The 20,459-nt window shown below is 34.4% G+C and overlaps 1 protein-coding gene across 1 annotated transcript in view; it reads right to left on the bottom strand.

Moving 5' to 3' along the window:
* LEKR1 (leucine, glutamate and lysine rich 1) overlaps window positions 1-20,459 on the bottom strand; it is a 177,859-nt gene that overhangs the window by 81,814 nt on the left and 75,586 nt on the right. The window contains exons 5-6 of the mRNA XM_034997690.1: window positions 15,607-15,782; window positions 6,028-6,213 (exon numbers count right to left, since the gene is read on the bottom strand). Coding sequence (XP_034853581.1) covers window positions 6,028-6,213; window positions 15,607-15,782 — 362 coding nt within the window. The remainder of the gene's footprint in view (window positions 1-6,027; window positions 6,214-15,606; window positions 15,783-20,459) is intronic.

Raw genomic sequence — 20,459 nt, 5'->3', positions numbered from 1 at the left:
CCTTCGGCTCAGGTCATGATCCTGGAGTCCCGGGATCAAGTCCCGCATCAGGCTCTCTGCTCGGCAGGGAGTCTGCTTCTCCCTCTGACCCTCCTCCCTCTCATGCTCTCTGTATCTCATTCTCTCTGTCTCAAATAAATAAATAAAATCTTTAAAAAAAAAATTTGATCATTTCTCTGTGAGAAGACATTGCTCCAATTTCTTTAATAGTTATAGGACCATTTAACTGCTTTGAGTCTTGGTAAGATATATTTTTCTAATAGTATGTCTATTTCATTTAAGATTTCAAAGTTGTTGGTGTAAGGTTGTTAACAGCATCCACTTTTATTTTTTTACTCTTTATCTGTAGTCATTGCCCCTCTTTCATTGCTTATATTTTTCATTTGTGTTTTCTCTCATCTTCTGACCAAACAGCCAAAGGTCTACTTTGTTGGTTTAAAAAAATATCAATGCTTTATTTTGCTGATCATCTTTACCATCTCTTTGTTTTCTACCTCACTGACTGCTGCTCTTATTTTTATTATTTTTTGTTCTACATTCTTTGAGTTTGTTCTTTCCTTCTTATATGACTATTTAAAGCTATACATCTCCCTCAAAACACCTCTTTGGCTGTATCCCACGAGTTTTGATATATAGTGTTTTTAATGTCATTCTTTAGATATTTTACATTCATTATCATTTCTGCTTAAACCCAAAAGTTATTCTGCAGTGTATTTCTGTAAAACTGTGAATGAGACAAGGATGCCCACTATTACTCTTCTATTCAAGATTATATATGAAGTCCCAGCCAGTACATATGTGTCATGAACCAAGGATTATGAGTGATCCAACTGAGGCCCAATGGAAAAAAGAGAATAAACCAGAGAAAGAAAAATCTAACAAAAGCTTTCAGGAAAAAGAATGAGTTACCTCTAAAGGAAAAAGGATCAGAGCTACAGTAGACTTCTCATTTGCATTACTAAAAGCTAGAAGTCAGAGCATCTATAGTCTACTGAGAGGAAAGAACCCAAGAATCTTACACTTAGCTGAGATACACTTATATCCATCAAGCTGAGAATTACATTTTGTATTTCTAAGGAACATTTATAACACTGATCATGTACACAACATAAAGGAAAGCTTAACAAATTCAAAAAGGTATTATAAGTCACATTTAGTCAGAATACCCCCACATTAAATAAATAATAAGTAACTCCTTCCCCAAATAATTAACTATTGAGAAATTAAGAAATATATTCCTAGATAACCCTTTCACCAAAGAAAAAAATGAGAAATTAGAGTATTTAGATAGCACTGAAAAGGAGAATAATTCATATTAAAAATATGACAGAGAAAATTTTACTCAAGGGAAAACTTATTCCCTTAACTGTCTCTATTATTAAACAAAAAAGGATGAGAAATAAAAGAACTAAGTACTCCCTTCAGAAGTCTGAAAAATAAAAACATACAAATAAAACAAAAAGAAACTAGGGATAGGAAATTAATAAATATAGAAGCAAAAAGTTAATGTTATGGAAAATAAAAGTAATGGAAAGCATAAAAAAAATACAAAGGCTAGTTCTTTGAAAAGACTAAAAAAACAAAGGCTTCGCAAGCTTGATAAATAATAAAAGATAAAGCAAAAATAGATAAGATTAAAAATCAGAAACCAGGCCTAGCCACAGATAGAGGAAATATTTAAAAATAAGAGCACTTATGATATTCACTTAATTTTAAGGCAAAACTCTGATAAAATTAGTGCCCCCTAATAAAGAAACATTTATAAACCAATCTCACTTATTAATATACATGTACCAAATTTATAAATAAAATATAACCATGTAGGAAATGATATATTTAAAAAGTAAATGATGTAGGGCTTAATCCAAGAGACCAAAGAAATTCAGGGAATTCAATAATACTAATCCATTTTACCAGTTGGTTAAAGGGGAAAAAATACTATTATATCAATAGATGCTGAAAGGCATTTAACAAAATCCAAAAGCATTTCACATAAAACATCTAAGTAAAATTGGAATAGAAGTAAAACGGTTAATTAAAAATAAATATTTACCAAAAACATCAAATATAATCCCAAGTGACAAAACACCAAATAATTTCAATTAAAATCAGGAAGTAGATGTGGATGCTCAATGTCATCATTATTATTTAACACAGTCTCAGTTCAAATGAACTTAAAAAGATATGAACAAGACAAGAAAATAAAATAACAGATATAAACCCTGGAAAAAATAGATGAACTCTTTTTCAGGGGTGTTGGAGCAGGTGATATAACTGTAGAAAATCCAAGAGATACTAGTAAAAAACTACTAGAATTAATATGAGGATTTTATAAAGTCGATAGATATAAGACAAATACACAAAAACCAATAGTCTTTCTTTATTCTATCAACAAATACCAAGATTTCCAATCTTCTTCCATCCTCTTAATTAAAACTGCTCTTCTTCCTAAAGCCCTGAAAACTGATGCTGGGCAACTTGAGGGTAGCTTCAAAGAAACCGCCACAAAACTCATGTATAGACAATCTTTGTGCCTGTGGCACTATGGGCCATTCAAAAGGATCACCAGAGACATTTAAATTACAAACCAGAAAAATTCATCTGATTCCCATGGCCTGATCCCAGTCTGTCTGAGGATGCTTCAAACCGGCGATCTGGAAATCTCTCTGGCAGTACTGGAGACTCAGACACTGGGTTTGTAATTTGCTCCAACCACGAACTTATATTTTTCTTTTGTTTCCATAAAAGTGCCTCTTGTTATCTGATTGCTTGCTAAACAAAACAGTCTATATGATGGCTAACACCACCTGCTCCACAATTAAGGCCTTAAGTGACTCTCAAAATAGCATTACATTATTAAACACTGAAATAACTCATTCATAAAGCAGTTCTCCAAAATAAAATGGCATTAGATATTTTAACTGCTGCACAGGGTGAACACGTGCCATCATAAAAACAGAATGCTATGTATATATTACAGATTATCACAAAAATGTAACAGAATTGCTAAAAGATATAAATATTAAAATTGGCATTTTAAACAATCCCTCCCTTTCCTTTCAAGATTGGATAAATTCTTGGACTGGAGGAGGATTTTAGCCAACTATCAAAGGTCTCTTTATTGGGCTTCTTTTTCTCATAATAATTTTAATCACGTTTTGCTGTTTTTTCCCAATGTTTCTCCACCTGGTGCCAAGACTCCTTCACTGTCATAAGATCAAGCTGACAGATGACCCTTTCTACTCAAGGAGATTTCATATATGTTGTCTACCTTGGATTCAGCTGTCTCTGCCTTTCATAACACCTACATCCCCAACTGACTAATGTTGACCCTGAGGTAGGGACATCTCTATGCCCCTATTCATCAGGGAAAAGTTACAGAAGATAAAACCTTTCACCCTCAGCAACCTTAAAAATTTAAATCAAAACTGTTCAGGGGATAAATGATGAGGAGAACAAAGGCAAGAGAAATGCAGCTAAAATAGTCTCCTTACAACTTGCAGGTCACTGATAAATCCGAGGCATGCAGAGTGTGACATTCCTCAAGGAATTCATGGCTGCCGTACTGTTGATGTTTCATTGAAGACTAAAAGCAACCTTATCTTAATAATAGCTAGCCCTCCAAGATCCTGGAGACCTTACTTTTAACATGCACAAATTCCTTAGAGACTATCCCTAACTCCCACTAACTAAAGGGTATATAACCCGTTAGTCCTCACAATCCCAGTGCAGCTCTTTCTGCCCATGGTCCTGTCCCTGTACTATAATAAAAACACTTTTTTGCACCAAAAAAATCCAAAAACAAAAACAAAAAAACAAATATCAAGAAGCTGAAATAGAGAAAATAGTCCATTTATAGTAGATGCAAAACCATGATAGTCATAAACTTAACAAGAATGACAAAGAAACATATTCAAATAAAACTATGAAATCAGGGGCGCCTGGGTGGCTCAGTTGGTTAAGCGACTGCCTTCGGCTCAGGTCATGATCCTGGAGTCCCGGGATCGAGTCCCATATCGGGCTCCCTGCTCGGCAGGGAGTCTGCTTCTCCCTCTGACCCTCCCCCCTCTCATGTGCTCTCTCTCATTCTCTCTCTCTCTCAAATAAATAAATAAAATCTTTAAAAAAAAAAACAAACTATGAAATCATTTGAAAACAAATTTAAAGAAATGAAAGGACATTATATTCTTGAATGAGAAGACTTTGATAATATTAAAAAGACTTACTACCACTAAAATGTCAATTCTCCAAAATTTACTATATAAATATAATGCAATTCCAGCTAGAATCCCTGTTAGGATTAGAATTAAATGAATTACCTTAATGTTTATGTGGAAGAATAACTGCTTATGAATATGTAGAGAAAAACTTTACTAGGTACCTATTTAGAGTCTTTGGATTAGAAGTAAATAAAAGATCTTAAAAAGTTCAAATGAAAGAGTAACTCCTCCAAATATATATTTAAAAAGAACAGCGGAGAGAGAAAAGACTTACCAGCTTTGAGAATATGCTATTACATCACTATATTCAAATGAATATGTATCAGTGGTATATTAAATAAATCAGTGGAACAGAAGACAGAACATAGTAATCAATGCTAGCATACATAAAATTTTAACATATGACAGATGATAGTTCTATTCAGTGGAAAGGATGGATTATTTAATACATAATACTGATACAACTGGTTATCCATTTGGAAAGAATAAAACTAGATCCCCACATCTCACACCATATAAAAAATAAATCTTACATGTATTAATGACTTAAATGTAGGAAAACTCAGGAGACTATCTGTGCAATTTAAGGATGAGAGGCACTATTTTAACCAAAACTAACCCAAAATAATAAAAGACAGTAATTTGATCATAACAAAATGAAAAACTTTGATATGGTGAAATTTACCATAAAAAGTCAACAAATTATATGTTAGAAAAAAAAGAATATAAATAATTACTATACTTATAAACTTTTTTTAAAAATTATCAAGGAAAATTCCAGTAACGCAATAGAAAATTGGCAAAATCTATAAATAGGCAATCCACAGAAGGGAAAATTAAAATGTCTGGTATCTGCTCCAAGTTCGTGTAATGAATCCTATTTTCCATTCCAATACCAGTTTCTTTCCAGATTTCCTAGTCTGTGGTATGTTCCCACTCCCAAGAAAAGAGGTTCAGAAGTCATCTGTGACTTCCTTCTCTCCCTGGCTACTCAGTCAGGTGTTTATCTCCCTAGTCCTGAGTAGTCTGCTCAATCCTGATTCTGTCTTAGCTTTCCCATTGTGGCCATAAAGAGGACCAAGGAAACATACTGGGACAAGCATGAGTCCTGCAATCTGACTAGGTTTGCTTTCACTCCCTGCCATTTACCAGCTATGTGAAAACAGGCATGTTAACCTTTCTAGGCTATTTTCTCTCCTCTGCAAGATGGGATAATTATACCTGTTTTTCATGGTCACTGTGGGAATTGACAGAAGTAATTTAAATACAGTGCACATTAGGACCTAAAATATGTTAGTTCCCTTTCTACTTCAGTTTCTTACAATTAGTCTAGGCCTGGGTTACCAGCAAAGATAGTTTCTAAATGGCTACTTGGATCCAATTGCTTGATGTTTGGAACACCTCCAATCACTGCTAATAGCTCATTTTTGCTAAAACACTGCTTGTATTATATCATTCTCCAGATTACCAATTTTCAACGATTCCTACTGCCTCTAGGGAAAAGTACAAATTCCATAGCCTTAGTGCCAAGACACTTAATTCATCTGAGGTAGAAATTTTTAAAACTTTGCCCAAGGTGCCCAAAACACAATTTTTAATATTTTCATTTGGGAAAATGAAAGAGTATATTCACTTAAGTCTCATCACTCTAAATAGCAGAATGGGAAGGGAAGATAGTAAACATTGATCACAGACACAGTTATTGACATAGTCACTAATAATCAGGCATATTTGTAACACAAACTAATTAAAGCAAGATTTTATTATGGCTAGTTGCTAACAGCAGCAAAAAATAATTCTCTTTTACCTAGTACTTCTTTTTGCAAGTCATGGCATCTGGTTTGCAAGTTTACTTCCTGTTGTTTGGATGTCTGAATCTGCTGAGACCTCAACATGGCTGCATCTGACAACAATTTCAGATTTTTCATTTCCTCTTCAAGGCATATCTTATTTCTCTGGGACACTGTCAAACTTTTCTTTAGTATCTCTATTTCTGTAAGGAAAATGTAAAGTTTACAAATAGACAAAATTGAATCATAAATCATTTCCCCATAGAATGATTATTTCCTTTTAGAAAATTAATAGTTGAGAGTTAAGATGACTTCTGTGTCAGCATAATGACACCTAACCAAAAAAATTTAAATTTAGTAGTTATTCTGAAAAAATAAGAAAAACAATTATATTGCTAAATGATGTATGAAAACTTTTAGTAGTTTAGCCTTTAAATTGTATTAAATGGCAATCCATCTTGCTTTTCAAATATTCACATAAATGAACACAATATCTGCATAATGTTCTGAGTTTTATTGAAATTAAATTGTTTTCTTGACAACATGATTCAGAAAAGTAAATTTAAATGTGCTAGCATGAGCTGGTTGGGTGGCATTTCTAGGAGAGTAATTAGGGTACATTCTATACAAATTATGAAGAAAGGCAGTAGGGATGGAGAGGAATAAAATGATGCAGTGTCTAAAACTAATAAATTTATGGGCAGAAAATATTAGTTAATATACCTTAATGATTCTAATAATACTCTGTGGCCTCAAAATGAGACCAGAATTTCATTATAGCAATCACTTGTCCTTATTCTATCTACTTAGATTAAGCTTAATAAAAATATGCCTTCATAGCATTATGTGTATTTAAATGTGCTAATTTTATATAATTTTGTGAGAAATGCATGGAGCATATTATCCTTCAGAATAATTATCAAGCTCTCCCTTAATCAGTCTCTTCAGCACTACTGTCTTAAACCAGTATTAAAACATTTAAAGAACCAAACAATAATGACAAAATACCATAAACTTTGTACAACCACAATTAATTTGAATTGATGAGGATATGATCTACGTGCAAATCTGGATAGTCTGCTTTTTCAGATCGTTCACTTGGAATCCCCTTCCTTGGTTAGCTTATCCTGGGCCATGTGATGGGTTTAGCACGTGACTGGGTATCAGAGGAGTTTGTCTTGGACTTGGAGCCACCACAGCAGAAATAGCAGCCACAGGGGCGAATGAAAACCAGAATCAGAGATCCATAAAACGGACATGGCAGCAGAGGCAATATGGCTGGTAAGTCGTTACAGGAGAAGTAAAGTGGTAGGCTAGACAGAGCACAGGGAAGAGCACATGCCTTAAAGGATGGTGATGAACAGGATTACCAATGGGGTCCAAGGAGAGAAAAGCAAAATGTCTTTCTGTGGGTGAAGAGTATGTCTGGAAGAAAACATGACCTTTAAGACAGATCTAGGGCATGAGCACAAGGGGTCTAGTGTCTTCTTCACTTTTAATTATTGCTCAAAATGGAAAACCTGGTGGGGCGCCTGGGTGGCTCAGTCAGTTAAGCGTCTACCTTCAGCTCAGGTCATGATCCTGGCGTCCTAGGATCGAGCCCCACATTGGGTTCCCTGCTCAATGGCGAGTCTGCTTCTCCCTCTGCCCCTCACCCCACTCATGCTCTCTGTCTCAAGTAAATAAAATCTTTTTTTAAAAAAAGGAAAACCTGGATAAACTGACAGAGACCAAATAAGTAAGGTTCTACTATATTCCAATGATTACTTTACATGGAAATCTTTTTCCTAGGAATAACTATATGCTTCTAAATACTTATGGATATGTACCCATTTGTACAAGAAAACAGATAACACACTAGTGCATAAAATTTTAAAAGAAGAGAGTTTTCAAAAATATGGAGGTTGCGGTTTTTCTTCACGCCTAAAGAGTCTTGGGTATTTCTGTATCCATAAAGGTGGCTACTTGTGCTGAATAAATTGTTTCGTATCCTAATCATATCTGTCTATGTTTAAGTCAGAATGACACTGCAGAGGAGCCTGCACATGCTGTCACCTATTTTTCATTTGCCAGCATGATACTGCTTAGGTTAGCAGGCTGACTCTGTAAGTGTACGCTACTATCTGTCTCTAAAATAACTACTCATGTCAACATGACTTTCTGACATTAAAAGAATAAGAATCTGCAATACAAATTTATTTGTGAAATATATTCTAACACATGGAGAAGTACAGCAAGATTTCCAAACTAACAGGAGCTGGGTTTCTGTCATGGAATTAGGAGAGTAAACTCAATGAATTAGGAGAGAATTAACTCACCTTTGGCAAATTACGCATCCCTTCTTGTTTGGCAATCCTACTGTCAAATATTCAATCCTACACTCATCATTCTACAACTTCGTATCTGTCAGTCATGTGTCCCAATTTGGAGTTCAGAAGTTATGATCTCCACCAGGTTAACCTATTCTGGTCATTGTACCCACCTTGTGTTTTCCCTGTCTCAGCACCCCCATGGAGAAGGTCCTCCTAACCTCATTCATTTGGCCTGCCGCTGCCCACATGCTACCACGGCCTGGAAATCTTTTCTGACCCAATCTGGAAGTGCCTTACATCTTCCTAGAACTTGCTCCAATTTACACCATTTTTACTGCACTGATCATATGTATATGTATGATCTACTATTAGACCATAAGTTATTTTAGGTCAGAGATAATATCTTAATTTTTATTCCACCCATAATTATTACCAATGATGTCCTAGAAATAACAGGAGCTCAACAGATAGTTACCAAATGAGTAAAGTCATTATCGAGCAAAACTTCTAAATAGTTTCTGATATACTAGTTGAATATCCTGAGTATTTTTTTTGTCTTACCTTACCTTCACTTCATAGGCAAGCATTTTGAGCCCCAGATTATTTAATGTCAGACTAGATAAGGCAAAAAAAACACATAAGCAATGTGTGTTTTAATAGGATAAGCAAATAGGCCTATTCTATCCCCAATTTCTTCAATTTTATGAAAAATGTGGACTACGTTTCTAAACCTAATTCAGAACTTGGATTTTAAAAGTTCAAGAGCTATTCAATCAAGTTACTTTGAGAATGGAAGCAAATTAATTATACACTTAAAATATTCTACCTTTAGTGTGGTGATTCTACACTAAAAATATCTTTTCCTGAAATTTCTCTTATTAAAATAGGTGTGCTCTGGTTTAAGAAAACTTAATCTATGAACATTTGAACTTAAAAGTCTTGATTACATAAAGAGAAAGCCACTCATTAGAGGGGTAAGAAATATTTCACTCATATCTGCTATTCAATAATTAACATACTTTGTCAGCAAGAAAATATTAAACAATGCCTTTTCTAGGAATACTGTTTCTGTTTTGGACTTTGATTTTAAACCTAAATTTTAATGTGCAAATCTTTTAAAGTATCTTGAACAATATTGTGCAATGTTTACGTGGTTCATGATATTTATTAATTTGTTAGGGCTGCTGTAACAAAGTACCACAGACTGGGTAGCTTAAGCAACAGAGATTGCTTTTTTCACAGTTCTGGAGGCTAAAAAATCTGAGATCAAGGAATCAGCTGGGTTGGTATCTTCTGAGGGCCACGAAGGATGGATCTCTTCCAGGCCTTTCTTCTTGGCTTGTAAATGGCCATCTTCTTCCTGTGTCTTCAAGACTCTTCCCTCTGTCTGTGTCTGTTTCCAAATTTCCTCTTTTTTTTTTTTTTTTAGAAACACCAATCATATTAGATTAGAGCCCACCTACTTAAATTTATTTCTTTAAGGACCCTGACTCCAAATATAGTTATATTCTCAGGGATTGGGACTTCAATATATGAATTTGGGGGAGTGACAAAATTCAGCCAATAACACTACATTTTAGAATATAAATTAGCATTTAGATTGTGATTACAATATGCCAAAAATAAATGAGCATGTGTTGGACTAGAAGATAAAGTGGGAAAATGAAAACAATTATGTTAGGATAAAGGAATTAGGATTATGAATTAGGAGGTTATTTTAATAAAAATGTTTCATGTTTTTGTATCAACTTTTCAATTGAAGAACTATGCCATGCACAATCAACTCACCCCATAAGGATATATCCATGTAGATCACAAATAAAAGCTGGTATTTTATTTTATTTTATTTTATTTTTTTATTTTTTTATTTTTTTAAGATTTTATTTATTTATTCATGAGAGACAGAGAGAGAGAGAGAGGCAGAGGGAGAAGCAGGCTCCCTGCCGAGCAGGGAGCCCGATGCGGGACTCGATCCCAGGACCCTGGGATCATGACCTGAGCCGAAGGCAGACGCTTAACCATCTGAGCCACCCAGGCGCCCCAAAAGCTGGTATTTTAAAAAAAAAAAAAGTATTTATCATGTAAAATGCCTGTAATATTGTCAAAGTTTATAGCTAATATAGGTTTTTAGATCTAGACTAAGTATTATATAACGTTAGCTAATGTAAGTACAATTATTAGTATTAATCTTATATAATCAATTTCTGATTGATTATATAAAATCTTGATAAGATTCTTCTGTTCTTCTTAGTCCTGTTAGCTCAGCCACATGGACTTAAAATTATTTTAGGTTATTATGTTTTTAGGAAACCTCTACAATTTTAGACATTCTAATAGATGCGTATTTCATTTCATAATGTTATAATTTTCATTTCCCTAATTGGCTAATGATGTTAAACAATTTTTCATGTGCCTTTTTCCATCTGCATATCCTCTTTGATGAAATTTTTGCTGATATAATTTGCCCATTTCCTAATGAGTCTGTTTATTTAAAACGTAGAGTTTTGAGACTTTTCATGTATTCTAGATAAAAGTCCTTTGTGTGGTCCACAAATATTTTCTCCTAATCTGTAACTTGCCTTTTCATCCTCTTAACAGGGTCTTTCACAGAGCAAAACTTAATTTTGTTGAGGTTCTATTTATCAAGTTTTCCTTTTATGTATCATGCTTTTAGTTCAAGTCTGAGAATATTAGGTCCTAAAGATTTTCTAGTTTTCTAGTTTCCTTTAGATCTATGATCCATTTTGAATTAATTTTTGTATAAGGTGAACGGTTTTGGTCAAGCGTTCTTTTTTTTTTTTTTTGCCTATGGATAACCAATTACTCTAGTAATTACTCCAGTTACTCCACTGTCTCTGTTACTACTTTCAATCTGTTAAAAAAAGGGGGGGCGGCTAGGCTATCCTTCCTCCACTGAACTGCTTGCTTACCTTTGTCAAAAATCAGTTTAGCATACTTATGTGGATCTAAATTTATACATATAAATATATTTAATATATTTATATTAATAAATATATTTATCAAATAAAGGGCTAGTATCCAAAATCTATAAAGAACTTATCAAACTCAACACCCAAAGAACAAATAATCCAGTCAAGAAATGGGCAGAAGACATGAACAGACATTTCTCCAGCTGGCCAACAGACACATGAAAAAATGCTCAACATCACTTGGCATTAAGGAAATACAAATCAAAACCACAATGAGATACCATCTCACACTGGTCAGAATGGCTAAAATTAAGTTAGGAAACGACAGATGTTGGCGCGGATGCGGAGAAAGGGGAACCCTCCCTACACTGTTAATGGGAATGCAAGCTGGTGTAGCCACTCTGGAAAACAGTATGGAGGTTCCTCAAAAAGTTGAAAATAGAGCTAGCCTATGACCCAGCAATTGCACTACTGGGTATTTACCCCAAAGATACAAATGTAGTGATCAAAAGGGGCATGTGCACCCCAATGTTTATAGCAGCAATGTCCACAATAGCCAAACTATGGAAAGAGCTGAGATGTCCATCGACAGATGAATGGATAAAAAAGATGTGGTGTGTGTGTATACATATACACACACACACACACACACACACACATATATATATATATACACATATACAGTAGAATACTATTCAGCCATCAAAGAAATGAAATCTTGTCATTTGCAATGACATGGATAGAACTAGAGGGTATTATGATAAGTGAAATAAGTCAATCAGAGAAAGATAATTATCATATGATCTCACTGATATGTGGAATTTAAGAAACAAAACAGAGGATCATAGGGGAAGAGAAGAAAAAATAAAACAAGATGAACCCAGAGAAGGAGACAAACCAAAAGAGACTCTTAATCATAGGAAACAACCTGAGGATTGCTGGCAGGGATGGGGATGGAGGGATGGGATAACTGGGTGATGGACATTAAAGAGGGCATGTGATGTAATGAGCACTGGGTATTATATAAGACTGATGAATCACTGACCTTTACCTCTGAAACCAATAATACATTATATGTTAATTAATTGAATTTAAATTTAAAAATATATAAAAAAAGAAAAAATAAATAAATGGAATACCATACCATAAAAAATCAGTTCAGCCTATGCATGTGGGTCTAAATCTATATATAGAAATATATTAAAATATATATATATTTTATATTAGTTATATATTAATAAATATATTTAAACTCTAAGAACATTAATTTTCTTCCCTTATTTAAGGCTACAAGCCTGCCACAAGGAACACTTCTTTAGGATAAATGTGTGGACATATGTTTTTACTTGCAGGGGGGCATCAATACCAAAGAGAAGAATTTCAAGGATCATTGGATATGTGTATAGTTTTATAAAAAATACCTGTCAGATCTTTTTTCAAAGTGGCTATAACATTTTATACTCTCACCTGTTTGCGTAAGAGTTCCAGTTGCTTTCCTTCCTCACCAACATCCACTGTTTTAAATCTTTTTCATTTTAACCAATTTGGTGGGTATGTACTATTGACATTTGCATTTCCCTTTTGACCAATAACGTTGAACACTTTTTCATGTCCTTATTGGTCATTTGTATGTGTTTCCTTGTAAAGTGTCTGCTTTTGGCCATTTTTGATTGGATTTTTTGTCCTTTTGTTACTGACTTGTTGGTGTTCTTTATGTAGGCTGGACAGCAGTTCTTCATCACATTTTTTTTTTTTTTAGGTATTTTTTCTGTCTGTGGCTTACCTATTCATTTTCTTAACAGCATCTTTTGATGAACAGAAGTTTTTAATTTTGATAAAGTCTAACACATCAATTTTTGGTATTTTTCTTACTTCTATGCCCTATCCAATAAACCTTCATTTACTACCAATTCATGAAGACATTTTGCTCTATTTCTTCTTTGATAGTTTTAGCTTTTATATTTAGTTTTATGATTTATCTTGAATTAATTTCATGTACAATGTAATGAAGGAGTTGAGGTATATTTTCCCATATGGGTATTTAGTTATTCTATTACAATTTGTTGAAAGACTTTCTTTCTCCCATTGGATTGTTTTGGCACATTTGTCAAAAGTGAAATAATCATACAAATAGGATCATTTACCTGGCTATTTTGTTCCAGTGATCTACTGATGATCCATATGCCATTATGCATATAAATCTTAGAGACAGGTGACATTAATTCTCCACTGTTTGGATACTTTTAAAAGAGTTACTTTTTAGTTTATTTATTATCTTTTTAGCTTTGTCTTTTTGTATTTTTTTTTTAGTGGTTGCTTTATGAGTTATATATCATTTTTAGTCTACATATATATATTGCATCATATCACATAAAATACAAAAAGAGTACAACTATTTGGGTTTATTTACTCCTTCTCTCCATCCTTTATGTTCTAGCTGTCATAAGTTAAATCAACATACTTTATAAAACCCACATATAATTCCTACTTTAAATAAGAATATACATTTTTTTTTTAAATTCAAAGGAAAAAAGTCTTTTTTCTTACCCATATTTATCACTTATGGTATATTTTAATCCATCCTAAGGGCCCTGAGGTTCTGTTCATTTTTTTTCAATGTTTATCTCTGTTCTTCAAAATGAATAATTTCTATTGATCTATCTTAAATTCACTGGTTCTTTTTTCTATAATCACAATATGCTATAGAAGTCTATCCAGTAAATTTTTATTTCAGATACTGTATTTTTCCATTCTTGAATATCCAATTTTTAATAGTTTTCTGCTGAGATATTCTGTCTTTTCACTCATTACTAGCTTATTTTCTTTATGTCATTAAACATAGTTAACAGCTAATTTGAAATCCTGGTTAGTTATTTCTATCATCTGGATCAACTCAGGGTTGGTCTCCGCTGACTAATCTCTTGAGTATGGGCCATGTTTTCCTGTTTCTTCCCATACCAAGAAATTTGGGGTTGTATCCTGAACATTGGGGATTTTATGTTATGGAGACCCTGAATTCTGTTATGTTCCTCTAAAGGGTAGTGATTTTGACATTGTTTTATTTTAACAAGCAGTTAACTTGGCTGAACTCAAACTGTAAAATATGTCTCCCCTTGGGTAAGCAGCAGCGAAAATATCAATTATTTTGGCCTTTGATGGGTTATTTCAAGTCTTCCCTGTGTACATGTATTTCAGGAATAGGCCAAAGATTTGGAAAGAGCTTATATGCAAACTCTGAGCTCTTCCTCTCTGATCACCTCTTTTCTGGAATATTCTTTCTCAGAGGCTGCCTTAATCTATGTCCTCCAATCTTCAATCCAAAAGACTATAGATTTATATCAGAGTTTTAGCTTCCCTGCATGGAACACACTGTACCCTGCTCTCAACCTAATAGCCTTAAACAAACAAACAAAAATGGAAACCAAACCCCAGGGAATTCACCCAGTTCCATTCTCTTCTTTTAACTAAAAAAAATTCATAGCCTTTAAAAAAAATATGTCAGTTTTAGGTTCATAGTAAAATTAAGCAGAAAGTACAGAGAATTTCCATATAAATTCTGTCTTCACACATGCATAGCCTCTTCCATCATCAAAATCCTGCACCAGAGTGGGACATTTCTTATAATCAATGAACCTACACTCACACATCATATTTGCCCCCAAATCCTTAGTTTATATTAGGATTCACTCTTGGTGTTTACATTCTATGGGTTTTAACAAATGTATAATGACATGTATCCACCATTATAGTATCATACAAAGTATTTTCATTGCTCTAAGAATCTTCCATGCTCAACCTATTCTTCCCCTCCCACATTGGCAAAAACATATTTCTTTACTATATCTATAGTTTTACCCTTTGCAGAATGTCATTTAGTTAGAATCATATAGTATGTAGCCTTTTCAGATTGGCATCTTTCACTTAGTAATATGCATTCTTTCAACATTTTACATTCCCTCTGTTATGTGCTTGGTTTTGGTCACTCTCCAGTGTTTTTAAGTAGTTATTCTGTCCAGAATTTATCAGTTATCTGAGGAAAGGCCGATCCGATATGAAATACTAAATCATGAACAGAAGAAAAAGTTTTAAAATACAAATTGGCACATTTAACAGTAATAAACAGACTTCTGGTCACAGCTCAAGATAGATGTATCATGGTTTATTTTAGATCAGCCTATAATTATTGAATTTTAGGGTTCAAATAAGTCATAATGGTCAGCTAGTTTACCAACCAACAACAAATTTAAAAGTGGATCATAAGTTCCATCACATAAAATGAAGGATTATTTCATTACTTATAATGTACCATATAGCAAAAAAAAAGATGATTACATTCTAAATATACACAACAAACCTGTCAAGGCTGTTTCACTTATGGATTTAATTTGTAGAAAAACTTCTCCTTTCAGTGAAGTCCAGTTTTGAAAATTATCATATACTTCATTTTTAATACTGGTTAGCTCTCTTTTAGTAAAAGTAAGTAATGAAAGAGTTGTATTCCAGAAATATCTGTACTCCACCAATCTTTGACTGTAAAATAGTTTAAAAAGTTAGGAATTGTAAAAATAGCAAGCATTATAACAAATATTTCTTTGAAAAAATGGTTTTCTTTGAAAAATGGTTTGAGAATGACCATATAATCTTCTGTCTAAATGGAGACAATTTTGAATGTAAAAGGAGGTGCTATTTGTATTTTGCTGAGATGACAGATATAAACTGGAACTATCCTAGGAAAACTGAGGTATATGGTCACCCCAACTCATTTCCATTATTTTAACTATAAAGAAAGACAGCTAACTTTTTCATACACATTAATTCAATTAATGTTTTAAATTCATTCAACAGTAAATACTTAGTGAAGAAAATTAGGTCAAAGTGACTTAATCACAGAGCCAAAATGAAAATCTCAGATTCTTAGACAGTATTCTTGCTACATACCATGGTTCTCCAGGCTGTATAAAACCTGGGGTGATAAAGAATACCTTTTAAAGTGATTGATCTAGTGCTCTTGCTTCATGAAATGTCACAGTTCAAAAGTAATCACAAATTGGGCGCCTGGGTGGCTCAGTTGGTTAAGCAACTGCCTTCGGCTCAGGTCATGATCCTGGAGTCCCTGGATCGAATCCCGCATCGGGCTCCCTGCTCGGCAGGGAGCCTGCTTCTCCCTCTGACCCTCCCCCCTCTCATGTGCTCTCTGTCTCTCTCATTCTCTCTGTCTCAAATAAATAAATAAAATCTTTAAAAAAAAAAAGTAATCACAGATTTTCCGCAATCTCAGTGATTTTATTACTTCAGATGTCCTGGCTATAATTTACCTAATAAAAAAGATTCAGTCATAGATCTCGTAGTTATTAGCAAAAAATGATGACTGAAGCCATGGAATTATAATTATTTGGTTAATAATTATCTTCCTGAATGGACTAAATCTATAATGCAGAGACTATATCTGTCTTATTCAACACAGTTTCCCAAGCACCTAGCACAGTACCTACCACATAATATATACTCAACAAATACTGATGAATGAATGAGTAAAAATAATAGATCACCCAGTTGGAGGAATGAATAAGTGAGAAGTACTGAGGATAAGACACTGGATAACACTAATGTTTTATGTGACTAAAACAGAAAAGAATCTCTCAAAAAAGACGAGGGAGTAAAAGAGAAGAAGAACCTAAAGAATTAATATCTGAAGTCCAGGAAATAAGAGAATTTAAACAAAAAAGTAGTGGTCAGTGTTTAAGCCTTCAGATAAAGGCTGAACAGAGTGCACTGTATCTGGTATTAAGGAGGCCTCTGGTGATCTCAGAGAGAGGCATTAGGTAGGAAAGAACAGAGCAACAAAGCAGGAGTGACAAAACAGTTAGGTGATACCAGCAATCAAGAACCTTGACTTAAGTGGCAAGAGGAGAAAGAGGAAAATGCAGAGTAGAATGGTTTGTTAAGACAGGAGACACCTAAGTGTGCACACAGCTAAGTAACAATACAAGTACAGTCAGAGGCTAAATAAAAACAGAAAAAAGATGCAGTCAATTTCTTGTGCAAAGTCCTAGAAAGGACAGAGGTAGGGCAGAGGCTGAAAGATTAGCCTTTGTCAGGAAAATGGGTGGTGTCATTCTATTGGTAACTAAGGTCCACCTGAGTGATGAGAAGCCACAGGAGATGCCTCTATCAGCCTGCGGAGCTGGGAGCTAAGAGAGATGTTAATTTCAAAAAGCAGAGGAGGAGTCCAAATAGATCACTTAATCAAGGGGGCCAAAAGTGAGAATGGGAAGTCTGAATGTAGAACCAGAAACTGGTAAGACGGAGACAAGAGCTATGAACTAAGCCAAGGTCAAGGGGCTAATGGTTTGGTGTAAGGCAGCTCCTAGAGTAAGCCGTGTGCATGGGAATCAGGGCTTACAAGAATATTTAACAGAAAAAAAGACTGGATGTGGATTCAAGTGCTTCTGTAGGGAGAAAGGCTGGAAACAGAAAATTCAAGCTTGTTAGCCAAGAGCAGATCCATGTTCTATGGGGTCTAAATCTTATATGATTAGTGGTGAGTGGGAGGAGAGCTTCCTTGAAAAAAAGAATATAAGAATGATGTCTACATGAGGCACCTGGGTGGCTTAGTTGGTTAAGTGACTGACTCTTGATTTAGGCTCAGGTCATGATCTCAGGGTTGTGAGACTGAGCCCCACCTCTGGCCCCACGCTAGGTGTGGAGCCTACTTAAGATTCTCTCTCCCTCTCCCTCTGCACCCCCACTCTCTCTCTCCTATTCTCTAAAAAAAAAAAAAAAAAAAAAAAAAAATGGTGTCTACAAAATTAGGTTAAAAGTGTGTAATTATCCATAGAATGAGAAAAATCATTACAAATAAAAATTTTAAAGTTGGTGAATTCCACCAATTTCACAAAATACAGGAAAATAATATAACTTCCTAATAAGTAACAGCTCTACAATACCTTTTATTTTTTGAAGATTTTATTTATTTATTTTTAGACAGCAAGCATGTGCACCATGCTTGAGTGGTGGGGAGGGGTGGGGGGGAGAGGGAAAGAATCTAGAGCAGACTCCGTGCTGAGTACAGAACCCAACTTGGGGCTTGATATCACAACTCTGAGATCATGACCTGAGCCGAAACCAAGAGTCAGAGGCTTAACCAACTGAGCCACCCAGACACCCTATTTGCAATTTTTGTCTACATGTTCTACAACCACTTGTCCATATGAGAACCATTTTATATAATACTTTATGTGGAGAAAATATAAAAATTATATAGCCTTTCATCTAGCATGGCCATTAGTTTTTTATTATTGGTAGTTTTGAAAGATTCTTTCAGCTTTATGGTTCATTACTGATAACATTGTAAATATTATACGTTGTCCAATTTGGAAAAAACTTATCAAATTTTTTTATATGATTATAAGATTAGGAACATTTCAAGTGTTTTCAGAAAATGACTAGGCTTAAATTGTCTTTGAAATGAGGAGGCTCATAAGCCAATTTATCTTAGATGTCCTTGAAATGGTATGATTTTTATGTTGTATTCAGTGATAGTAGCTTTTGTAAATTGGCAGACGCTTAAATCTTTCTTCAATGTGTTTGGATAATTAACTCCACTTCATTGAATGGATTATGAAATAATCCAAGAGCTTTTGTTGAAAAAATCTTTCTCTTAATGAATTCACCTGTAATATAATCTGAAAAAAGTTACAATTTTTATGTGAGAATAATTTCTATGCTTAACTTGATCTTTGTTTTTATTCCATTAATTTTTTAAAATTCACACACATACAGATTTTTAGTCTGTGATGTCTTGCTTTTTTTTTTTTTTTAAAGATTTTATTTATTTATTTGTCAGAGAGAGAGAGGGAGAACAAGCAGGAGGGGAGCGGCAGGCAGAGGGAGAAGTAGGCTCCCTGCCAAGCAAGGAGCCTGATGTGGGATTAGATCCCAGGACCCTGGGATCATGACCCAAGCCAAAGGTAGATGCTTAACCGACTGAGCCACCCAGGTGCCCCGATGTCTTGATTGTATTATTGAAGCATTCTAAAATGTCTTTCCAAATGGCAGCTTTAATAGTGTATTCCCAACTCAATTTTCCCTTACTCAGACCCCCAAAATATTTGTGACTACTCTAATGGCACACCAACATCGTAAGTTTATGAAAGGGGAAATCAGAGTGGAAAAAGAAAGAATTTTAACCAATTACAATTAGGCCACCTTACTATTGCTAGGGGCCCTCTGAGAACCTTAGAAGGGGCTCCTGAGTGAAGGGATCTGAAATTTAAGCATCATTTCATTCACAGTAAATGATGTCTGTGGTTATAACATTAATTTCCTTTGTGAAATATGAAGGAAGACACATAGCTGCTGAGAGCTGAGTAGTCTAAGCAGAATAGTGAGGATTTAGAATAGTATTGGAGGAACTGAAGGCCTGGTGTTTAACAATTGGTAAGTATGAAGACTGACAGTTGTAAGGGTAATGACAACTAAATGAGCAGGGGTAAAAGGAGTTGGAATATTGGTAAACTCCTCTAGACAGAAACATCCTCCATGTAGAAAATCCTAAAGAACACACACACACACACACACCCCAAATACTAGAACAAATAAACAGGTTCATCAATGTCAAAGGATATATGATCCATATGCAAAAATCAGTTTTACGTCTGTATACTAATGGTGGTCAATCGCAAAAATAAAATTAAGAAAACAATCCCACTCATAACATCAACAAGAATAAAATACTTAGAAATAAGTTCTAAAAGGAGTGCAAAGACTTATAAAGGCATAATTTGGAGACATTGCAGGTTTGGTTCCAGACCACCACAATAAAGCAAACTTCACAATAAAGTGAGTCAAATGAATTGTTTGGTTTCCCAGTGCATATAAGTTATGTTTACACTATACTGTAGTCTATTAAGTGTGCAAAAGTATCATGTCTTAAAAAACAATGTATATATCTTAATTAAAAATACTTTATTGCTAAAAAAAAATGCTATCATATGCGTTTTCAGTGAGTCACAATCTTTTTGCTGGTGGAGGGTGTTGCCTCCATGTTGATGTCCTGCTAACTGATCAGGGTGATGGTTGCTGAAGGTTGGGATGACTGCGGCAGTATCTTTTTTTTTTTTTTAATGGTGCGAAAAAGGTGATTTTTGTTTTCATTTTTGAAAAAGGTGATTTTATTAAAGCATGGGGACAGGACCTGTGGGCAAA

The sequence above is a fragment of the Mirounga leonina genome, unplaced genomic scaffold (genome assembly GCF_011800145.1).
Source record: "Mirounga leonina isolate KUSES-001 unplaced genomic scaffold, KU_Mleo_1.0 Mir_115, whole genome shotgun sequence".
Lineage (NCBI taxonomy): Eukaryota > Metazoa > Chordata > Mammalia > Carnivora > Phocidae > Mirounga > Mirounga leonina.
The sequence above is the reverse complement of the archived record's forward strand: the minus strand, read 5'-3'. Positions and strand labels throughout refer to the sequence as shown.